Below are 24,761 nucleotides of genomic sequence, written 5' to 3'. Positions count from 1 at the left end.
ATGTAATTTAGTTTTCGTCTGACATTCAAAACCCATGATATTTCTCCACTGTGGGTAAATGTGTCAAAATGCAATGCATCTGTAGCTATTCTGTCTCTCAAGAGTTTTAGTCGACTAAAACTAGACTAGAACTAAAAATGATAGAAATTACTAAAATGGGACTAAAACTAAAATGCATTTCATTTAAAGACTAACACTTAAACTAAAATTAAATATAGCTTCCAAAATTAACACTGCTGAAAACCATTTTTTTGTCAATTTTAAACCCTTTTGCCCACTTTTTTTGCCTGGTTTTGCCACTTCTAAACCAAATCTTGCAACTCTCTGCCTATTGTTGGCTCTGTTGGCACATTATTGTCACTTTTAACCCTTTTTACCACTTTATAAGCCACTTTTCATAATTTGATATGCCCATTTTTGCCAGTTCATGACTTTTTCTACCTCAGCTAACCCTTTCTTGCCAGTTATTATCAATTTTCATCCCATTTCTCGAAATTTCCACCTATTTTTGACAGTTTCAACCACTTTTGAATCCCTTTTGCCACTTTAACCCATTTTTGGTTTTCTTTTCTTTTTTTGTAACTTACTGCTGTTCTTTGTTCTTCTTTTAACGAAAAAATGTCATAGCTGATTGGTCCTGTCATTTTCTAACTGGGCCCAAATGGTTCAGATTGGAGCTTTGCAAGATGGATTCGCCAATGAAAAACAAGGAAACAGGCGTGTCCATCTGCTTTGCAAGGTTAACTTACTACACAAATGAATTAAAATTTGTTTCTTTGATAATAGTGTTTATTTTTCAGGTTAAATATAAAATTCCACAGCTTAATTTTACAGTGGACCATAATTTTGCTGGCCCCCAGTTTGGCTGGGCCCCAGAAAGCTCTCCCATTTTTCCCCCCTAATGGGCGGTCTGGTCTGCACATGACTGTTCTTGAATGTTCATGGCTGTGTTCAGCCACCTTCAGGTACAGGGGGGTCGATGGTCTCTGGCACCTTCATTTTGGGGGTTGCGAGCTGCAAAGTTTGAGAACCCCTGCATTAGAGAATCATATTTGTTGTTAGTAAGCGTGGCTTCAGCTTATTATTCCACCCTAAAGCAGATTTTACTGCCTCATTTTACATGATTTTCAAGCTTAATTTAAACAACTTAAAAGATGTTTTTCACAACTGAAATTTGGTCTGGTGGTTCAGAACATAGCCAGGTGCCACACAACAAACCTAAAACAAAGATTGTTTATCACTTTACAGGGACTTTAAGAAAACTACAGGTATGAGAAGCCATGCACTCTTTGACTCTTCATGTTGTGAAAGTACACAAACAAGTGTATGGGATGTAATGACGCCTGATCATTAAGAGAGGTGTTAATTTGAAGAAGGCTTTTAAATTCTGGGGAGGATAATACTGGAGAAAAATGATCTCTCTCTTCTGTCTATCAGTACATGAGCTGCATGTCAAGCCACCATTTAACTGTTACTTTAAATTTATCCTTTTACCTTCTCTGATGACGCACTATTAAGAACGCGCTGAAATCCTGTGTCACATCATCAAGACAAATTGGCTTGGCAAAAGATGGAGTCAAAGTGAGGGCAGAGGCTTAAGGATACTCCAATTCTGCCAACAGCGTTGCTCTTGATCCTCGTCGTAAAAATGGTGAAACTCCATCAGTCACGCTCGGCCTCCCTTCATGAATGCCAGCCAACTTCCAATAATACCAGTGATACTAATCCACACATTCAGGATATAAATAGATTGTTTGAATATTAATCTTTTCTTTATACTCTACTGCTAATATTCCCCAATTTTGATGTACGTTTTTGTATTATGCAAATACAGAAGCAGATCTAAGTCACACCATTAAAGTACAGCAGTGGCAGCAGCTTGGTCACATGTGATCATTATGTAGGAGCGAGTGGCTTTTACAGAGGGATTAAGGTGCTTTTAAACATTCAGAGCGTCCCTGCTGAATAGTGCTGTGTAAAAATGGAAGCAGAATGGAGTTGAAGTTACTAGAGAGATCACTTACAAGGAGAGCGTCTCCTTAAACTAAAATCTAAAGAAAATCTAGTAATAAGAAGAGTCATTTTCTTATAATTTGGGGCCCAGAAAACCCATGTGTCTGTTTAACTTAGAACTGGTTTTCTGTAAAAATGTTCTTTCTTTAGAACAAGGCCAGAGACTCCACTGTGTCTTAGATGTAAGAATAAGCTTACTGCAGGGAAATGATGGATATTTTCCCACCATATTTGATTAAAATTGCATTCCTTCCCTGTTGTTTATAGGTATAATTAGTGCTCTTTTTAAAGGTTGTTTCTCACCAGGCCTCAGTGAACTCAAGTATAAAACACTTTATATAGTAACTATAAAGATACCCAGGTTGATTGTAAATCTTTGTGAAGACAAATTATCTGGGAAAAAAAATATGATTTTTAGAAGAGAGTCCATCATAGGTGTTTGACATTTTTATTGTTTGATGTTACTTGATCACCAAAGAGGCAGGACTGTCTCTTTTACTGTTTATGAAACAGAGCTACTCTTGTTTTTACAAAATATTCCTCTTTGGTTCGATTTTCTGAGCTGAGTGCTAAGAAACAATGGTTTAAAATTAACGTAAAGTCATATGAGAAAAACAAGTGAGCTATTAAAGTCCCCATAGAGTGAGAAAAAAAATCAGTATTTTAGGTTTGTTGTATGACAGGCCACAGTGTTATGAACCACCAGGCCAAATCTCAGTCATGAAAATTATCTCGAAGGTTATAAAGTGAAGCTTGAAAATCATGTAAAATGAGGCAGTAAAATCTGCTCCAGGATGATGTGGGCATGTCAGTTGAATGAGCCGAAGCCACGCCCACTCACAGGAAATACTGTCCTCTCAAATATAAAAAAATGCCCCATCAGAGCAGTTCTGCATGGCTCTGCGCCAGAACACAGATAGAAATTGTGGATTAAATTAACTGTTTTCTGGCACAAATCTCTCAGTTATGATCCTATGAATGACCTGGATAAACCATTCATTATTACGACCTCATATAAGGACCAGTCTGGGAAAAAATAAATACATAAAGAGGATCTGTTGGTTTTCAAGAAAAAAATTGTTGAGTTAAAAAGTAGTTAATATCAGAGGGAAAGAAATTGATGCGAAAAATTTACATTTTGAGTTTCTAATGTCAAAATTCATGACTTTTTAACCCTGATATTCCTATTTTTTTAATTGAAAATATAAAAATGGAGACACATGTTTGGACCTAAATTTACTGTTTTCTGGTACAAATCTCTCCATTTTGATACTTTTAGTAACTCGTAGGCCACCGCGGCTGATAGATTTGGGAAATTTACCTCACAATGAACAAAAACGCGGCATGTAGCTGGCTGTTAACTTTCAGTGAAGGCATCAGTTAACAACAGACTGTATTGAGATGAACTGCTTGGTGATCTTATATCAATTTTTATTTGGCCTGCTCAAATAGAACCAAGCCAGGAAAGAGGCAAACAACTTTCCAACAGTCTAAATCAAAAATTCAGTCACAAATAGATCTCAGTGTTTTCATATGTTTACAGCTACCTTATTCCAACATAGCTAGTGTGTTAAGGCACAAAATTTGGATTTCACTTTATACTTTAAAGAATATATAATGTAGCTCTGGTTCATGAACTTTGAGGGTTGACAGTCTTTCAGAGCAGCACTGACTTTAACAAGTTACTTGCTGTAGCTGTCGTCAGCTACACTCTCTCAAACGGACAGTAACATGAGCTCATAGTGTCACCTGTGACTGACACACTTGTCCAGTGTGGAGGGGTGAAGGGCACCAGGCTGCAGTAATAAAGTATGAGCAAGGGGAATATGTTACCACCAATTGGTGTTGTGCTGAGCCCAAGAGGAGACTGCATGGGCCTCAGTCTCTAGTTAACACGTCTGCTGTTGCCATAGCTTACGGTTGTAGACGCGCTTAAGTGACTTAATGCATTCAGCAGTCCTCCAACATCAAGATCAGGCAGTAACAAAACCACTTAAGTGGTGCAATTCTCAGCAGCAGCATTAGACATCTTGCAAAGAGACAGCTGCTCAGTATCTACCATCATAGCATTCATAGAAATACATATAAGGAGCACCGCTGCCCACTTTGGCTTCGTTCAGCCATGAGAGAGGTAGATTTTTGAGATTCAAATGTTTGGCTTGGCCAGACTCCTTTCGCTTAACCGACTGAACAAGCAGAAGACGAACGCAGCAAAGGAAGACAGGGAAATGTCAGGAGAGATTAACGAAGCACATTCCACAGAGGTTACCCTTCAAAGCAACACAGGAAGAGAGAGCAAAAGAGAGAGGGAGAGGAAGTGTTGCTGTGCAGAAGATGAGCACAGAAATGTAAATTTCATTGTTTTTTTTCTCTTTCAGTTGGTATTTTATCACGTACCAAGAATAAACAGGAAAGAAATAGAAACGTGCGGTTCTCCTAAGGATAGTCAAAGGAATAAATTATAAAATCACTACAGTTGATAGTTGTGATTAATCAGTGTAACTGCATGCTTCAAATTCAATTCTTAAGTCCATGTTGAAAATGTATCGACAAAAGAAACTGTACATACTGTAATGACATGAATTAAAATACATGTACTTTAATATGAAGTTGCCCACCTTTTGCAGCTACAACAGCCACTCTTCTTGGAAGGCTTTCCACAAGATTGTGGAGTTTTTGTTGGAATTTATGCCCATTCATTCTGTAGAGAATTTATGAGGTCAGGCAAGACGAGAGGGCCCTGTTCAAAATCTCTAGTCCAACTCAAGGAACCATTTGCTGTATAGTCATTTCGGTACTTCGTGGTCTCCCCCTACTCTCCGTCATACAGTAGAACCAGAGTGATTTCTCTCAGCCAACAAGTGCCATGGAAATGAGATTTATCTTGACAGAATTTCTTTGGCGCATAGACTGTACGGGGAGATTCTGAGACCGAGGACTGACTTGTCCGAGCAACAGCGGAATAAACCCCCCCATGGAGTCCGGATACTGGTGGTGGTAGCTTGAAGAATTGCAGATGTTTAGGACTTGATGGCTTATGATTCTGCAAGACTGGTGGTGATTGGGGTGGTGGAGGGTCACGCGAGACATCAGCATGAGAGAAGGGGAAAGAGAGAGGCATTTTTAAAAAGGAGAGCAGAGCGATGATTGGCTAACGATGAGGGAGATGCATCATGCAATTAGTTAGATAAGGCCATGTGACGAGACAGCTGATTTCCCTGTGTCATCCCACAATTAAAGCCCACAGACAGTGATGTCCCATTGAATGGGCAGCTTCAGCAAATATAGTCGTGGTGAGTAATAAATTAGAGAACTAAGATTGAAAATGTGAATTCACATGGGCCTGAAATCCCGATCAAATGCTCTTTTAAACTGTAATGAAGCCTTACTCCACCAGTAGCCTGTAGCTCCAGTTAATGAATATCCAGATATCAATAATTAGGTAAGTTGTAGTGGGGAGAATTAGTTCAAGAGTACTGCATGAAAAGCACATCTGTGTGATTCAAAAATGATAATGCATACAAATCTATGTTGCTTCCAATCACTGATATATCCCAGGCTGTTATAAATCAATGCAAAAATTTTGCTTGACATGTAGTATATTGAAAATATTTAATTTTTCCTGTAATTTTTCATCAAAAAATATGGTGGCATCACGACAAAAAAAATGTCATTCAAAGGGTTAAAAACTTCAATAATTTAGTGATGGGTCATTCATGAACGAGCCGGTTCAAAGAGCCGACTCTTTTATGTGAACGAGAAGAGCCGGATCCCGTTTGAGAGGCGTTTTATATCATAACAATTTTGTTTTTTTTTAAATGTATGTTGTTTGTGTAATATATGATTGATTAGCAGGAATGCTCTTTTCTCTGTACACTTCCACAGGCACATCTCGCATTAGGAATACAAGCTAGATGGCCCATCCAGTGAGCAGATTTCATTTGACCCACAACGGGTTTTGGGGGGGGGGGGGGCAGTAAAGTATATTTAAAAAAATAATAGCATGATATTTTCATCAATTCAAGAAACTGAGCACAATTGGACTATACCAGCACAAATATCAGTCGTATGTCATGACATTGCTAAATCTGGCCGGTCAAATGAGCATAACTGGCACCCGACTGAATCCCTAAGGGTTAAGCAGATATTAATCTGCAAGAGGAACACAGACTGGTGGAGCTAACTGCTAATATTAGCCACACTATACACAGCATATTAGGGTCATACTATACCTGCTGCCCCAATGATCCTGTGTTGAATTTACTGTTCTCTAAGCATTTTCTCCTTTTTAGTCTGCTAAATGGAATTTAAATGGGTGTTTAGCTGAGTGGGTAAATAGACACCTGGGAACCACCTTAGAAAATACCACATGAAGAACATTAACTACCAAACCTACATCTGGTGTATTCCTCCGGCTTCACTGCCCGAAGAGAGAAAGTCAGAGGAAACATTCTCCTTCCTACAAGTCACAGTATCATTCAATGATTTGGAAGCTTTTTTTTATATTTAAAATAGTAGCCTTATATTTAAATGATCACACTGATACACTATCTTTCAAAGCACAGAAAGTGTGCATAAAATATGACTAACTGTGTAATCCAATGTAATATAAATAGACCTGTCCATGCCTTTTAGCAGATGCTTACATCCTAAGCACCTTGAAGACTGAAGAATGCATACATCTTTTAGTATCCATGCTTGGAAACAAATCCCCAACCCAGACAGTGTTAGCGCTCTGCTCTACCTACTGAGCTTTAAAAACCAACGTATACTTACTTCACACACAAAAACCATCCACATGTCCCAGCTTTGGTATTATGACTTAACCTTAATCACTTTATAGCTGGAGTCATATTGTAAGGCACTAAAGCTCTCAAGTTTAAAATGATATCAGTGATAAGCTTTGGGAAATAAAAACGGTCTATAATTATGCGCCTGAAGCATCCAGTAATGTGTGTATTTAAGGAAGTATTGACAGCGATTGGTCAGCGAAAACGGAGTAAATAAAATCCTCTTTCAACAAGCATCTCGAATGGTATTAGGTAAATATAAATGGTATGTCTCATCCCCTCTTCTGAAGAACCCAATCCGGGGGCTCTTAAAGTGAAGCTTCACGCCATCCTTGACCCCAGCTGGCCTGAAACATTCTTCTTCTCCCTCCCGTTTTCAGTTTCCACCTCATGGCCCTCCATCTTGCGTAACTTTTTTTTTTTTCCCTTCAGAAGAATTAGATTAAAGTAGGACAAAGAAACGGTGGGACAAAAAAGTGCTGAGAGAGGGGATTTGCATTAAGTGAAAAGGAAGAAGGAATGGAGACCGCCAGAGACATTATCCATTTAAGAGATACCTGGAAGACAGAGAAGCAGACGGCTTTAGAGTGAAATTATCTAGGACAGAGAGGAGCGCCGATGAAGCGTGGACGGTAATGAGAGCGGAGATGGATCCACACGGACAGAGTGTTCATCAGCCGTGCATTACCTTCAGCATTAGAGCTGAAGGTTCAACAGTCACAGTCATCCTGGTTGGAACTTTTCTCACAGCTTGTCCCACACGATGAAACAGTCAGGCCTTTGAGACGAGAAGAGACGCGAATGGGACCTCATTGAGAGTTCTGAAGGAGAAATGGGTAACTCACAGATAATGAGAGGGGGAAAAATACATTTTTAAAGCAGCACTAAGCAAGATTCATTTATTTTGCACCTATCTTATCACTCAGGATCACAGAGTGGAGCTTCAGCACAGAATGATGACACCCTTACTAATTTAGATGCTGAAGATTTTGCTTTACAATGCATTTTGAGCTCTGAGTATGAAGCTAAAGGCCTCAGATTAATCTTTCTACTAATCATACCCACACAGTCCCATTTTTCTCTGACGTCAAACACAAGGTGGCCAGCTCTCAAAATGTTGCAGGCTATTGCTGTGTTCAAGTTATCGATTATATATTTGGGCTAGGCCCCTCATCTCCAGGGAAGGACAATCTTAATGCTTCAGCATACCAGGACCTTTTGGACAATGCTATGCTTCCAACTTAGCGGTCTTGCTAGGGTGTTGTTAGTTAGCAAGTGATTAGCATACATACTGGTAGTTGTAGATTAATCTAGTACCTTCCTTTATAAAACAGCTTCTTTTAATTTATCCAAGCTGATTTTAGAGTAACTAGTAAGAATTTGAGAGCTAATTTTACCGCTTCATGTTGTTGCATGATACCATAGAGATGGCAGAAATTCCTAGCTAACTTAAATGCATCTTCAGATGTTATAACTGTTATAATCTCTTTCTCAAGCAAAGTTTTTGCCATTGAAAAAATGTTATTTTTATTGCCCAAAACAGTCTGTTTTCCACACTATTCCATTATTTCTACCATAATCTTTCATATTAATGCCACCTAAGGTAGGCCAACTTAAGTGACTACAAGTGACAAGTCCTCTTACATCATGATCAGTATACCTTATATTGTGCATTATGGTTGCTTACCACGGATGGGCCTCTTCTAACTGAGTCAGTAACTTCACTCATGGTGCATGAGTGAAGTTAGGTTTTTAATTTAAAACAACTCCACTGTTCAGTCTTCAGTAAATGCCTTAAACGTGTGTTTAATCAAGATAGAAAGATGCTTGAGTTGATGCCCACAGTCAGGACTTCTCTAATTCAGTCAATAACTTCACTCATGGTGCAAAAGTGTGTTATGCCCAAAGGTAGTCTGGGAAACTTCTGCAGATTAAGGGACAACTGCCAAAAATTTGTGTAAAATTACAAAAAAAAAAACCTTTAAAGTATTGATTACTTAAAACAAAAAAAGGTTCTAAAAACTAATAAAATAAAGCTGATATGGCTATTATAGATTTTTAACAACCTTAAACTGTACAGTCTTACAGTGACAGATTAAAGGGTGCAGACTAGGAGAAAGTGCACTTCTTGAGAGTCCAGTTCCTTTCAATGTTGTTAAATCAGCAACTTCACTCATGGTGCAAAAGTGACTAATGTCCAAAGGCATTCAAGAAAAACAGTACAGATCAAAGTGCAAGTGAACCCCAAGCTCAAAGCTAACTCCGCCCACTTCAAGATTTCAAAAAATGCAAAGAAAGTGAGCAGTTTGGTAGTGAGGAGGGAGGAGAAAAACCCTTTTTTGTTTGTTTTTATCGGTCGGGTTTTGCCAGATGAAGCGGAAAGATAGTAGGTTTCTACATCACGTAAAGCCCCGCCTTTTCAGAAAAGATGTTTCAAAGCAGATGTTCATTCAAACTCATTAAAAGTCATAATATGCAGATTTTAATCATTTTGGTCCAAAAATAAAAATAACACCAGCATTGATGTGTTTTACCACAGTTCAGTCAGATACTTCAGTCCACAGCTGAAAAAAAATGTTAAAGTGTTTACTTCTTCTTTAAAGACCCTGTAAAGTGAAATCCAAAACTGGTGTCTTAACACTCTAGATATGTTGGAATGAGGTTGCTTTAAACATGTGAAAACACTGAGATCCACATGTGACTGAATTTTGGATTTAGACCTTTCCTGGCTGGGTTTAATTTGGGCGGGGCCAAAATGTGGGCTTGTGATGTCTTGAGCCCACGGTGGGGAATGACTCCGCCCCTCTTACACTTCAATATAAAATCACAGGGCAGTTCATCTCAGTACAGTCTATTATTAGCTGATGCTACTGCCTTTATTGAAAATTAATGGTTAGTTAAATGCTGTATGTTTATTGTGAGGTTAATTTGCCAAATCTATCAGCCACAAAGGATCATTTAAAACATCATAATGGAAATTTGAGCCAGAAAACTCACTTTGTCTCTTCTTCTAAGGTCAGCAAAGGTCAAGAGGCAGGCTAATGGTGTGAGGGCTTTCCTCAATTCAGATTTCAGATCAGATTTATATTTGAGAGGATTGTATTTCTCCTGAGTGGGCCTGGCTTTATCTCAACAGACACGCCCACACCATCCTGGTGCAGATTTTACTGCCTCATTTTCATGATTTTGAAGCTTAATTTTATAAACTTGGAGATGTTTTATTTGACTGAAATATGACCTGGCCCTTCATAACACAGTGACCTATCATACAACAAACCTAAATACAGATTCATTTTCACTTTACAGGGTCTTCAAGCAAACACCCAAGCAATCCTGATGGGCTTTAGCTAAGCTCCTAGTTCTACATTAAAGAAATAAGGTGAAATACTACTGCCACCAAAATACAAAACTGGATTAGACTGATGCAGAATATGACATTACTTCGACAAACAAATACAGTTTTAGAGTGTGAAGATATAAACGTCAGTCTTGTGTGTATTTTACTCTTTAGACTGTGGTTTATAATAACCATGATCTGCACATTGGAGTTTATACATATATCCAAGACTCACCTTTACTCGACTTTTTTCTCTTTTTAGCTTTTCCATTGCGCTAACATTGTTGTTCATCATTAACTTTACAGCAAATTAAATTCCTATTATTTTAGGACATTCAAATTCATTTCTGTAAAAAGCTTTGTTGTAACTTAGAACAATTTCTCTTGGATAACTTAAAAATAAATATATTAATGCGCACATATGTGGTACTTTTGATCTTGTGAGGAATTTGCATTTTTTGCATTAATATGTTTACCAGATTCCATGGCTGACATTGTTTACTATTTATATATGAAAATAGCATGCTGAGAAGTGGAAAGCTTATGAAATATATATGAAAGAAGGATCCCGATAATGAACAAAATCTCTTTGTAATCCAAAACTCTTTTGTGGAAACTGAATTTTCCTGCACACAGAACACTGCTGGAAGTAAAAGGAAAATCCACAGTGATGGCTGGGAATCTCACATCTTTCCTTTTTGCAGTGAGACAGCCGCCTGCCGCGGAGTACAAACATCTTACATTACATCTAATGTTTGTTAGAGTTGGCCTATGATGTTTTGTCTGCATATTTTTTAAGTTTTGATGTAAAGAAAAAAGGTTCAGTCTGAATTTAAATGAGGTTATTTTTTACTGTCTCAAAGAAATTAGCAAGTCTAATCTCCTCCAGCTACTCAAGGTGCTTTTACAGTGAGTGTGACCGAAGTATTTGTTTTATTCATGCATTGTTTGGAAGAACTTAGAATAATTTGGAGAGAATTTTGCATCAGCAGAGTGGAAGCTTCCATCAACACTGTCAAAGAGTGATTAAAACGCTTCGTAGAGATTCTCCACGACCTTTATTTTCTCTAAAATCTGCATGCTGTTTGTTAAAATGATCTTCCACTGTGCGGCTACTTGACAGTTAATAAATAAGCTTTTAGTGAGTGTTAATTCAGCGATAACTGAGACTCAAACATCGGAAAAAGTAAGATAAAACCAGTTGCATCAAAGCTCCCGAGAGGAACTGCTCCCCCTGAGTGAGATTCCTCTCTTTGCCAATCCTGAAGAGTACATGTGGGAGTAGGGGTTTCTAACTAGTAAATCTCAGCCTCTGTGGCTTTGGAAATTTAAAGAAGAGAATGTTTCTAATTGTTGATTAATATTTATAAAAAAATATTCATTAATTTTTGGAGATTTAACCCTCTGAATGCAAGGTTTTGTCATGTTGCCACCATGTTTTTGACAATTAAAAAACAAAATAATTATTTTCACTACATGCAAAGTACATTTTTTTGTGTTTAGTATGTCAATGATTAGCAGGAATGTTGATTTTTATGTATTATTATTTTTTGCATGTTCAGCATGTTTTTTTGTCAAATACCAAATATGGTCATAATGATGTCATCGGGTGGAGAGTTGTAAAAATTTTCCATTCCCAGACAAAAGCCCAGATTGACACCTAGATATAATAAAATACATGTATTATACTTTATTGGAAGTGAGAGCAAAAATGAGAGTTTGGATGGGTGCCAATGGTGCATTTTTTGCACTTAACAGCTTGAGTGTAACTCTTGCTTGTAAACAGCGTATTTTAAACTTACTGTAGGAGCTGAGCAGGAAAAAGCAAATAGAAATTAAACAGTCTTGCCAGAATTCATGCCATATACATGAACACAGCCAAAGTTATCAAAAATTAAGAATGAAAAGCGTGTAAAAAGCCCATAACCCCTCCTAAGGGTTAATGTTGCTTCTGACTCTTGTTTTGAGCTTCTGGTACCCCCAGGTGCTGACAACCAATGACCTGATTTGCACCTGATTGTCATCAACTGTGAACATTGGCCCTACTGCAGAGGTCAGTAGGTTAAGATCAAGGATATTTTTTAATAATTTTTAGTATCCCCAAGGGGTGATTTCACTTTCAACTCCTATTCACCTTTAAAATGTGTCAGTTTCATCTTATCATGGTTAGTGATGATCTAAGGACTGTTTCCTTAGGACCAAAAGGGGTGTATTTTGCAAGTTCTGGAGGAAACCGGGAGTTTAAAACGCCCTGGGCCATTGCTGATTGGCCAGATAGTGTGATGTCACTTTCCGTAACGTTGACTCATCTCCAGTGACTGGCTGAGAAAAATCCTTCTGGTTCTACTTTATCACAGAGAGTTGGGGCACTTTTTTGCACATTGCAAAATTCAAAGCACAATTATTTTTAATAAATGCTGACATCACTTTTTCTCAACGTTTTACTTTGATGTGTTTTTTTGTTACCACAGTAAATATCATACTGCGGACTTGTTACCGAGGTATTATCGTACCATAAGGTTTGGATAATGTTACATAATCCCTATAGTTCCTTTAATATCCTAACGCATTTGTCCCTAAGGACAAAAAATGTCAGCTTCCCAAAAACTGTCATAAAAATAAAATATATAATTTTTTTGTCCAACTTTAAACAAGTTGGTATTTTAAAACTACTTCGACCTGAAATATACATACAAAATATTATTATATTTTGGGGGATTTTAACCCTTTAAAGCCAGGATGTTTACACACCTCCACAGTTTTTTTTAACTGATTAAAAAAACGTTAAAATGTCCATAAAATACATTTCAAGGATTTGCATATCATTTTTATCAGGGCCTGAGATTTGTCAATGATTGGCAGTACCACTGATTTTGATGCATTGTTTTTTTTTTTTTTTTTTGTTTTTTTTTTTTTTTTGCAGTGTAAGATTAAAAGAATGCACTTGAAGTCCTTACAACAACAAAAAATCGGCTTCCTAAAATCATCTGTAAAAATACTATATATTCATATTTTTTCCGCTTTAAACGAGTCAATCTTTTAAAACTACTTAAGTCTGAAATATATATATATTAAACATTAATGATATTTTGGGGATTTTAATCCTATTAAGGCCAGTATGTTTACACACCTCCACTGTTTTTAGTAGGACAAAATCGCAAAAATTAAAAAAACACTTTTTTTTTTTTTTTAAACAGACAAACCATTATCTAACATCAATGTTGGCATATGGTTATCATTTCCATAGCAAGGCACTCTGGTGGACAAATATAAAATTACAAAATTAAAAGCTAGTAGTCCAAAATGACATTTCAACATAAAGGAATGCATTAGTTTCTGTTAAGATAAATGTGGGATCAAAAATGGCATTTTCAATGGTTTCCAATGAAATGTTTTTTGTCGCGAGGATCAATTGTGTCATTTTTTTTTGCATAGCTTTGCTATTTTAAGATTATTTAAGGAACTGAGACAACAATTATATTTTTCTTTATTAATATCCTCTGGCAAATTTGAGCTATGTTCATTCAACACAGCCAACATGGCTTGAAAATAATAAAAAAAAAACTGAATGGGACATGATGTCCCTAGGCTCTCTTAAGGGTTAAAACATAGTTTTTTTTGTATGTAACTGGAGCAGAAATGGGCCTTTAATGTAAAGCTACAGTTTTGTATCAAAAACAACTTCTTTGCAGAAAACTAATGCTGCTTTAAGAACCCTTGACATAAAGGGGAATCAATCATAAAAACAAGAGGAAACTGAAATTTACCGACTGATTGCCCTCTGGTTTACAGACGAGGGGGAAGAAAGATGCTTCAGCAGGAACCCGTATAAAGTGTTTACAGCCTGCTGCATCACGGATCCCCACATGGATTGAAGTGCTGAGAGAAGCATTAACAGATTGCTGCCTGAAAAACAAACCATATCCAAAATAGACGTGTTGCCTCCCCCCACCCCTCCACCCGCCAGTATGCCAGACATAGTGTGCCAGCCGTGAGTGCCAAGGCCGGGCCTTGATATCTTAGACCCACTGTTAAGTAGACTCATGGGACTTTGCTCTTCAGTGCCAGTTGTGGCTTGTTGTTGGTGGTCTAAGAGAGACGATGGCTGTCAAGATGATATCCTCATTCACATCCTGGTGTAGGCCTTTTAATGTGCTTTGCTGCATTGACAGAAACCTTACTTTAACGTTTAAGAAGCGGGTCTAATGAGGGCATAGACCTGCCGAATTATTGAATACACGGTTTCAAAGTGAATGCTGCCGAAGCTGAATTATTACAGCGCAGCTGTGTGCTTTAGTTTGTCTGGCAGACAGAAACTCACGCCTAATCTGCCATCTCATTAGACACCCTTGAGCTTCTGCAGTAACCTAGATCTGGGATCCTGGAACTTTGATGTACTTATCCTATCAAAAGCATTTTTGTCTTAAGGCTGCCCCTCTCAGAATTTTTTAAGCCCAATTATTCTCTCATGATCTCTGAAAAACGTACTTATATTTATCTCAGCCACGCTGTTTCTGTAAACCATGCCTCATTTGAATCATGCACTATTCCCCTGGTGGATTCCAGTATTCTCTCTCTTGCCAGAAGCAAACCCTGCAGAAATCACAGAGAGGTGCAGAAAAACGAGGTTGCCCGCATGAAGCTTCCCTTAGCGGATGCTTTTGAATGTGTGTTTATGTTGTTAAAATTAAGCTGTTTGCTTTAAAGTGTATATTTTGTGCAGGTTTGTATTAGTTAAGGTGTTTCCCTTCTATTCCTAAAGTCTATTTGTGATACTATGTGGGTGCCACATCATATTAGCTGACAGCCTTCATCCTCACATAAAACTGCTCAGTCCACACTTACATGAAAATGCCTTCATTTATATAAATTCAAAGCAATGTGTCTGAGATAAAACAAGCAGTGCGTAAGTGCCCCTTGTGATATAAAGAAATTATTATTAGTTCTGGTCTCCTGAGGATTCAGATCAAAAGATGCAGCTCTTCAAACAGCTTAGTGTGCCTCACCTCTAAAAGCCGTGACTATCCAAACTGCCGCTGCTGCTGCTGTTGGTGTTGTATGATATGAAATAATGAGGATGTACAAATTAATTTACATAATTGTTGTTAATTGCAGCAGCCGAGGGCGATGAGGCTACAGCACCTCCTGCTGGTAAGTGCCTTCATGGCATCTTAATAAGCAGATCCAATCCATGCACATTCAGTGATCAGCTTTTAATAAAACTAAAACAGCTGAATAGACAGTTTGTAATAATTTCTGTTTTCCTTCTCTCTTTTTCAGACCAGAAAGGTAAGAAGCTCAACTAAATCCACTTTTGCTTTGTCCATTTTTCATCAATTCATCCTCCTCTTCATCATTATCTTCACCATAACAACCCCCATCCTCTGAATAACGTGTGTCATTCCACTTGTTCAGAGAAGTCAGCTGAAGAGGAGGGTAAGACTTGCAAATGAAACAAACACAGAAGCAGTGAACTTCTGTGGTAATGGGACTGAGAGTGGAGACGCATGCTCTAAGACACATACATAATATCCTTTTATTAGCTCTCAGGGCATGTTATACGTTTATTTTAAGCACCAGAGATGCTAATTAAATTAGGTGTCGAGAGCAAAATAGAAGGTGTTTAATTTATGGGTGAGGATCACATGGTATGAGAGCATATGTGAGTGCGGTTTCTATTTTAGCAGCGGTAAAATTTTATTCTGCCCATGCACACACTACATGCAAATTAACTTTCACATTTGTCCTTCAGCAAACACTATAAAAATGTCTTAGCATCCCTCAGTTAAACCTTGTGGGAATTGATAGATAGACGCTTTGGCTGATGCTATTTTAGTTACAATGAAGTAAAATACACAAAGTTTCTACTACATGTAGACAACACAGGATACAAACTAGAATGTATGAGTCACGCAACTTTTCAGATTGTTTGAAGGCTTCCTTCTAAAATATGGCTATCAATCAGTGATTGGCATGTACCTTGTACTATAATATAACTATAACTATAACTATGTATACACAAAAGAATGTGTAATTTATCTTTATGTACAGATATGAATCTAAAGTAACAAGATGAACACAACGCAGTGCAATATGCTATTGTGTATTATGCATTGATAATAAAATTAGCAAAAAAAAAAAATGTGTTTGGCAGATTAAGTCTTTGTGTTAACAACACTTCTTTGTGATAAATCATATACTGTTGGAAAGCCTGTTTATTTCCCTTTTAAGTGGTGCCACATTTGTAAAGAGCATGAATTTGTGGGATGAGCAGCAGAGCTGAGTATGTGGGTTGCGCCCATGAAAAATTTGCCAAATCTTCTCTGCCAGTGCCAAACAGCTTGGATGACTTGGATGAAGCCTAAAGAAACAATAAATATTGCACATTTTATGATCTTTTCATTTAACAAACAGCCTCAATACTGTGTGGAAGACCCATATGCAGCCACAACAGCCTGGCACCTCCTCATGCAGGTCAAATTCTGGAGGTAGTCCCGATAAACCCAGCTCTGTAGGGGTGAGCGTTGTCGTCTTGGAGGACAGTGTTCAGACCGTGGAGATTTGGGGTTGCCACTGGTTGCAGAATAACATCTCCTTATCTCTACGCATTGAAATTGACTCAAGCATTGTTATTCCAGTGAGGGAGATGCCGCCCCATACCATCACACTGCCTCCACCAAAAGTGTTAGCCTATCGGTGCAGCAATCAGCATGGCGTTTTCCTACAATCCAACTACCGTACACAGAATCTGGGCTCATCGCTGGCACCTAATTATCAGCAGCTGTGGGTACCAGATGCTAAAAGCAAGAGTCAAACGCAACAAAGAGGGTAGAAAAGATTTGGAAAAATAACTCACATACTCAGCTCTGCTGCTCATCCCACAAATGTATGTTCCTTATACACGTGGCTCCATTTAAAAGGGGAAATAAACAGGCTTTGTTTAGATATTGTTACAACAAAGAAATAATATACCAAACACAAGTGTCCGTGCTTTTGTACTAAATGGACTTATGTGATGATAGTAACCTTAAAAAGTGTTACTTAATGTATTTTTGGAAACCCAACATATAACATAACATAACACTGTATGGCATACATTAATGTTATGTGACTTATCTTTACATGAAGTTATGCAATATATCCTACCATAATGAATGTAAGTTAAAGTAATGTACACAGCATAATGGAACATAACTACATTAAATCTTACGTCACCTACACTATAAAATTGAAAATACACAAAATATTTGTCAGAACTGATGACATAAAGGTTTTTAAGTAGTCGAAAGAAATTATTTGAGTATGACTCAAGTTTCATTATGTGATTTACATGTTTCTTATTCACTGCAGCTTCCCCATATTTTAAATTTTGAACAACCATGCCGCCCAAAGTAAGCTAATTTGATCAAAAGTCATATATTATGTAAAATACACCTTTTCAGGCTTTTCTAACAAAAATATGTGCCCCTGGCCTGATTACACCCCCCCCCCGAATCAGAAAAACCCATTCCCTCCCCCTTCTCTTTCTCTACCTTTCAGAAAATGTGTGCTGAAACAAGCCGTTCTCAGATTTTCCCCTCATGATGTCATGCGGGGAGTTAGCATCGCCCCCAGGTTCAGTTGGCCCTACCTTCTTGGGAGAACCTCGAGCCTCATTGATTAAGCCATATCCATTTCCTGAGAGGGGCGGAGTCAGGCAGCTCACTAACATTTAAACCAAAGACTCATAAACATCTCATTCTGAGCAGGGCTGAAGACAGAGGGTTTTTCAGACATGCAAAAATCAAACACTTCAGTGTTTTTTCAGCAGCAAACTTCCCAGGTATGTTTTGTGGACCTCTGAGACCAATATAGTCTTGTCTTAAAGGGGTAAAGTATGTGTCCTGTAACAACAAGTAACAGAGTAGTGAGGTTGCTCCCCAAAGGTGGAACTTGTCAAACTGAGAGGGTAACTTCACTCATGATAATAATCTGAGTACAATAACAAATACAACTTAATAAATCTTTATTATACTCAATGCACTTTTAGTTTTAAATAACATAGTTAGCAAGGACTGTTTACTTAAAACCACAAATTAGTTCAGCCAATTCAGAAAAATAGAGCTAAAATCACTATTTTGGATTTTTAAGTTGGCACAGCTGATTTTTAACAACCTTTTACTGTTTGGTCTTTCAGTGTACTATAAGACCCAGGTAGAAGTACAGGATTCAATTTTTATTAAACTAAGTGGAAGTTTAAGGGAATTAAAAAGGTAACAGATTATTTAATTTAGGCTAATCTTAAATTCAGTGAAACGCAGGAGAATAGCATTTTAAATAATCCTACATTCACCAGTCTATGTACATATCAGACATGAAAGGAAGAGACAGGAGATAAACCAGGTAGTTAGCTGTCATTTGCTTCTCTACAGCCGTTCGCCACTTCTTCAGCTACTCGTGTCAAAGTGTTTCCAACCTGCCACATGATACTTTACTGTTCTCTGAGTGTGAGAAAGAAGCCTGAGATGGATTCAGAATGGCAGCTTGAGCCTCTTCTTTCAGTTCTCCATGTGCCTGAAAGCCTGACCTTTAAGACAAATGTACAGTTGAGGGTAATGCATCCAGCTAAATGTGTGGAATAATTGTGCGTGGGTGTAATAGCCTAAAGCAGAGTGACTACATGATATGTGAGATCTATAGGCTCCATGTATGTATAAATCAGGTAGAATCATGTAGTGCACTCCAACATTGCACATATTTATTAGTCAAACAGCAGAGAACGATGCATATGTATGATTATGTTGATTTTCCCTGCTGGAAGCATGCATCTGTAATATGTAATGAGTCCCCAAAGAGTGAAAAATACCATGTTGTTGCACATCCATGCATAGAGTCTATATGTGAGTGTGTACACTGTTCAGTTCACCTTTAGGGTTTAAATGTCAAGCCACATTATGCAGCAACTGCACAAGAGTGAATAAAGAAGTACATGCATTTCTTGCACAATGCTGAAAAGGCCTAAAGCTTTTGCCATGCTGATGTGTTTGGAAGTGAACACCAACCTGAAACTGCGTTAGCTGCTTTGCTAACCTGTACCCTGTTCTCTCATTGTGCTTCTGTCCTGTTTTTCCACCTGTTAACACTGACAGCATGATATAAATAAGACATTTGCTGATAGAGCTGTACTCATAGTGCTGCCTCACTCCTGAACTGAAATATAACCCGTGTGTTCAGACCGAGGTGTGAGTGTGAACATTTGAACGTGTCAAAGTGGCGAATGTTGTAGAGTTAAATGAGTGAAGTGATGAAGGCCTTCTATTAAAGTCCCTGTAAAGTGAAATCCAAAATTTTTGTCTTAACAAACTAGATATATTAGTATAAGGTTGCTGTAAACATGTGAAAACACTGAGATGTATTTGTGAGTGAATTTTGATTTAGACATTTAGACATTTTTTACCATTTTCTTGGAAATGTTTTATTTAGGCAGCAGAAATGCAGCAACCCATTAGGTCACTGGATGCTATGGGGATTTCTCCACCTTCTTAAAGCTACACAGATATAAATCACGAGGAGTTTATCTAAATAAAGTCCGCTGTTAACCAATGTCACTGCCTTCACTGAAATGATTGTGAGATAACTTTCCCAAATCTATAAGCCATGGTGGTCTACAGGTCTTTAAAAGTATCATAACAGCAAGATTTGTGCCAGAAAACAGTAAATAAACGCCCAACTCCTTTCCCTGCTCTGGCACAGAACCAGGCAGCTTCACTCTGGCCATAGTTCACCATAAGGTCAGGGTGCAGGCTAATTGCTGGAGTGTTTGTCTATTTTTCACTTACAAGGTGCAGTAGGAACAAACATCTTACCTGCTGAAGGTGTGTTTTAATCCATATTTCACTTGTCTTTAGTCCTTTAGAGGGTTAGAAGTAGCAGACTGTGGCTTTGTCTCTCTCGAAGCAGCAACAATCCAATCCCTCCTGTCTTTTAGCTTTGTTAAAGTAAACCATCCAATATAGATACATTCTATTCCTGCCTAGTGTATCAAAATAAAAGTCTCCAATTCGAATCATAGAAGACTTTTATTTTGAAGAGCAACATCAGGAAATTGAGTGTTTCCAGCAGCAACTTATCAAAGATGTCTCATAAACTGGAGAGAGACATTACTGCGCATAACTCAGAAAATGAAACATTAGGAATTTGTAAAGTGTTAAAATACAGGAAGAGAAAATGAAAATGAAACTTTTTAGCTTTAAACTGCATTGTTTTAAAAAAAAAAAAATTGAGGATATTTCTCATGAGTGGGCGTGGCTTCAGAGCTTTCTGATGATGGGAATTGACACGGTTTCATGGCGGCCGGCACTAAAAATAGACCTGCAGCGTATCACGAATAAAACAGAGTGGAGTGGTGCTCCGAGGCACACCACTGCTGGACTGGAGCGCCCGCAGTGGGACTGCTCTGATAGACCAAAGAGGGCGCAATTTGCTCCGCTGGTGGAAAGTGGCGTGGTCGCTGTATGTGAAAATTGGAGGTCAGACATCCTGAGGGATATGGAAGAAGAGCCTCTGCTCTTTCGCCTTAAAGGAAACAAGTTGAGGGGTTCGGGCATCTGATCAAGATGCCTCCTGGTCGCCTTCCTTTGGAGGCTTTCTGGGCCCTTCCAACTGGAAGGAGACCCCAGGCCAGACCCAGTACCGTTGGAGGGATTATATATCTCATCTGGCCTGGGAAAGCCTTAAAATTCCCCAGAAGAGCTGGAAAATGTTGCGAGCGAGAGAGAGATGTCTGGATATTCTTGTGAAGAAAATGGATGGAGGGATGTTTTGATTCCCGTGCATTTTTTTATGCTTCATCAGTCAAACTACATACATTTTCATCACCTTAATTTTTATCAGAACTTTTTGTTACATTTACCCTCCATAGTCTAAGATCCGCTGTTTGTTATAGTCTAATAAGCTTTGACTTTGTTCTTGCTGTTTCAACATTAATCTTGAAATGTATTTTAACCTTAAATTTCAACATTTCGACTTTATTCTCCAAGTCACAGCAATATTTGTTCCTTTACCCTTGGCTCTATTCCTCTTATATAACAGTGAAGATTATTCTATGGCTCTTTCACCCCTTAAAAAGCTCAGTTTTTTAACGTACGGAAATTTCAGCAGAAAAACCGGACTCCATGTGTGAAGGCCTTAAGCTTGTTAAATTGGTTGCTGTTCATATACAGCATGCATATATGGACGGTGCTTGGATTGCATTAGATTTGCTCTCCCACTCATTTCATCTGCTTAACCTGAGCTCATTCTTCATTAACAGATCCGCAGCCTGCACTAGGTAAGCGCTCATGGGTAGTGCGTTTGTCTATTTGTCTCTTTGTATAACTGTGTGTGTGGTAATGGCATTTGTTTCACATTTTCCTCACTCATAATCACACATGCACACATTTCTACAGTCCAAGTTTTCCTGATGAAACCAGGTTTAATTCTTCATTGTCCACCTGACTAATTTCCGTGTTCCAACTGTTTGTTGTTTTTTTCACTCAGCGAACAATGAGCCTAGGGATGGTAAGGAAGAGTCACAACATGCTGCTTGGGTTTTTCTCTTTCCGTGCCTGTCTTTTTTACAACCACATTGTGTGTTAGTGGACATGTGGATCTGTGACTGAATGTGACAGACTGAAACTGTTCCTCCCAGAGGGCTGAGATTGCTCTGGTGACGGCCATCATTTACGCTTATGATCAAATGTTTCACTCAGCCGACAGACTCATTTGGGGACGATCAGTGGTGTGGAAATATAGCTGTGAAATAACTTTATTTATGTAAAAGAAAAAAGGGCCTCTCAGTGATTTGATGAAGGAAAGTCAAAGCAAAAAAACAAAAAAACAAAGACACAACTTAAAAGCAGCTCAAGTCACAGATAATTCATCAGATGGACTGTCAGATGAGACAAGGTGACAGTGAAATGAGTAAAGCAAATACAAATAGAAGAAAGAGATGTCTATGAATAAAAAACACTCTTTTAAACCTTTGATTGCTTCCACCAAAGCATCTGAGAAACGTTTCAGAGGGAACTCTGGAGTGAAGTGTCAGTTGTAGAAAAAAGGGATATATCCTGGATATATCATTCATGAGTGTGATTTTTAAGGATACTACATTATAACACTGCTGTATAATGTGACCTCTAATACACTTGACTTCTCACAAGGTTGAAGGGATTTGAGGATCTGTGTTCTTTCTGGTACTGATCTAATGAGAAATATATACATATATATATGTAAGACTCAAAAAATAACTGTAATAACACAACCAAAATCCACAAGGGTGTATATGTAGGTTACAGTTTTGATAGTAGGAGATGGGGTATTTGAAGCCTGCTATTTTTCTGCAGTGCCTCAGTGCTGTGATTGCAGCCAAAGGTGAATCTACTAAATACTGACGAATTGAAGGGGTGAATACTTCAGTCACTGATTTTACATTACATGCATATAAATATACAATTTTTTTTTGTCAAAAAAGCCAAAATATATTGACCATGACTGATTTATAAAATAATAAAAGGATATGGAGAGGCCTATGAATATAGCCAAAAAAGAAATGCAGTTACATGTCGAAACAATGCAAACAAACATGCCTTCCAGAAATTGAAGAACATTTTCAAATGAGTTCAAATGGTATTTTTTATCCATTTTATAAGAAGTATGCATGAAATTTGTTAAATGTAAAAAGAAGTTAATTTAACTCTGAATAGTTATTGTTAGCATCTATTTGATGCATTTCATTACTGTAAAATGATAAAAACCAAATGACAGATGTAAATGGTGACCAAAAAAAAAAAAAAAAAACTAAAACCATGCAAAATGGAGATACAAGGTTTTCGTCAGACGCCAGCAATATAATAAAAAAAAAGGTTAATATTCCAGTCTCATGTTATGGTTGTACATTGTTTTTTTTTTGTTTGTTTTGTTTTTTTGGTGGGCCCCAGAAGATTCCCAGGTCTTGAGTTGGGCAGCAACATACAACGTTTGGGAAAGGCTCACCTAGATGAGAGGAAAAAGAACACTCAATGGCTAAAAACTTAAGACAGTGTCTATGAAAATGACAAAAGTGGGGTTTGCATGAGTGTTGGAAATCCCTTGGAGTGGCTGACTGCACAGCTAAGAGACCAAACAACACAAGGTTCAGGGACATGGATCTTTTGAGACACAGACCTTTGTATTTGAAGTGGACTTTGACTGTGACACCAGCAGACAGGCCTGTGCAATCAAGCCTCTTCACATGCCAGTTGAAATTATTGCCATGTCCTGATTCTTCCCAGTCATCAGATTAATGTTAGCATACTCAGTGTTGCTCTGTGAGAAATTCGAGGGAATTAAAGGACGGGTTTTATAAAATATTGATTAATATTGGGTTGATATATAAATTGCCTTCATTATCCAAAATATGAACAGTCTGCAGGGGGGTCTGAGTCAATTAGTCCCTCAGGGCTTTAGCATAACATCTGAAACTTCTATTCCCACAGCCAAGGACAGTGCCTGGAGTTAATTTCCCAGACACAACAAGAGTAAACATTCATAGGTGTCCCCTGGGTGCCATTCTGGGGATCAGCTTCATCCACTTAGCATTTTAACTGAAAGCTTTTAAATCATGCCGAACACCTGAACCAGGATCTGTCCTCAAGGACACTTTGATTAAAAGATCAAATTAACCGAGCCCATAAAAGCAGAGAGGGAGGACGAGGCACTGCCGGTGTTGCTCTCTGAATTTATGGAGGTGCATGACCTTATTTGACACGTGACCCTGGATCCATTCTCTCCATACTCTCGTCCAATGGATGCCCACCCAGGGGGGCCTGCTCACCGTACTTGATTGGTGGACTCTGTCTTTACCTGCTTGACTGTAACACTCACAGAATGTCCTTTTTAGGATGCGAGACATACAAGGTTTTTTTGTCCACTTAACAGCGTCAACAGACGTGATTCTTGAAGATGACTGATGGAGACATAACTCATTAACAGTTGTGTGTTTGTTGAAGAAAACTGAAGATCTATTTCATTAGAGTCAGAGGGAGAAATATGTGTTTCTGGAGTGTGAGCGCACGCTGATTTAATGTGCGAGTGTTCCTTACCTACAGTCAGGATTATCATTGAGCCAATTAACGCCTGCGTATTACAGCACAGCAAAGATACAGTACAGACTGACGTGTTCCCCACTCTCTCTCTGTCTGTCTTCCCCCTCTGACGCAGAGTTGCCTCCTGATGGTAAGACAAATGAATACGTCGACATCTCTGTGTAGCATATCATCTGACAAGCAAACACCTTACAGAGGTTACATCAATTTAACTGCGAGAGAAACAAGGGAATGGATGAAAGAGCGAACTTGTTTTTTATCGGCGAGATAAGAGCGTGCAGCTTCAGCGTATGTTCTGTCAGGGTGGTAGAAGATTGCTGAAAGTCAACCTTAATGTGATGCCTTCAGAGGAGATCTGAGGTGTTTCTTTATTCCCAAAGGGCCAGTCTGTTCTAGGGGCCTCCTTGGTCGTTTGTCAGAGGGTCCCTCATGGTTAATGCTAGAGTAAAAGCAAAGGAAAAGGCATTACGCAAACTCACTGGATGAGTTTGCTTCACAGGAAGACTGCTGCTCAGTTTT

The 24,761-nt window shown here is 38.3% G+C and overlaps 1 protein-coding gene across 1 annotated transcript in view; it reads left to right on the top strand.

The window, feature by feature from the left end:
- mybpc2a (myosin binding protein Ca) overlaps positions 1–24,761 on the top strand; it is an 84,928-nt gene that overhangs the window by 8,388 nt on the left and 51,779 nt on the right. The window contains exons 2-3 of the mRNA XM_041777731.1: positions 15,256–15,291; positions 15,421–15,429. Of these exons, the coding sequence (XP_041633665.1) occupies positions 15,256–15,291; positions 15,421–15,429 (45 nt within the window). The remainder of the gene's footprint in view (positions 1–15,255; positions 15,292–15,420; positions 15,430–24,761) is intronic.

Source organism: Cheilinus undulatus, linkage group 21 (assembly GCF_018320785.1).
Source record: "Cheilinus undulatus linkage group 21, ASM1832078v1, whole genome shotgun sequence".
In the NCBI taxonomy this organism is placed as follows: Eukaryota; Metazoa; Chordata; class Actinopteri; order Labriformes; family Labridae; genus Cheilinus; species Cheilinus undulatus.
The sequence above is the reverse complement of the archived record's forward strand: the minus strand, read 5'-3'. Positions and strand labels throughout refer to the sequence as shown.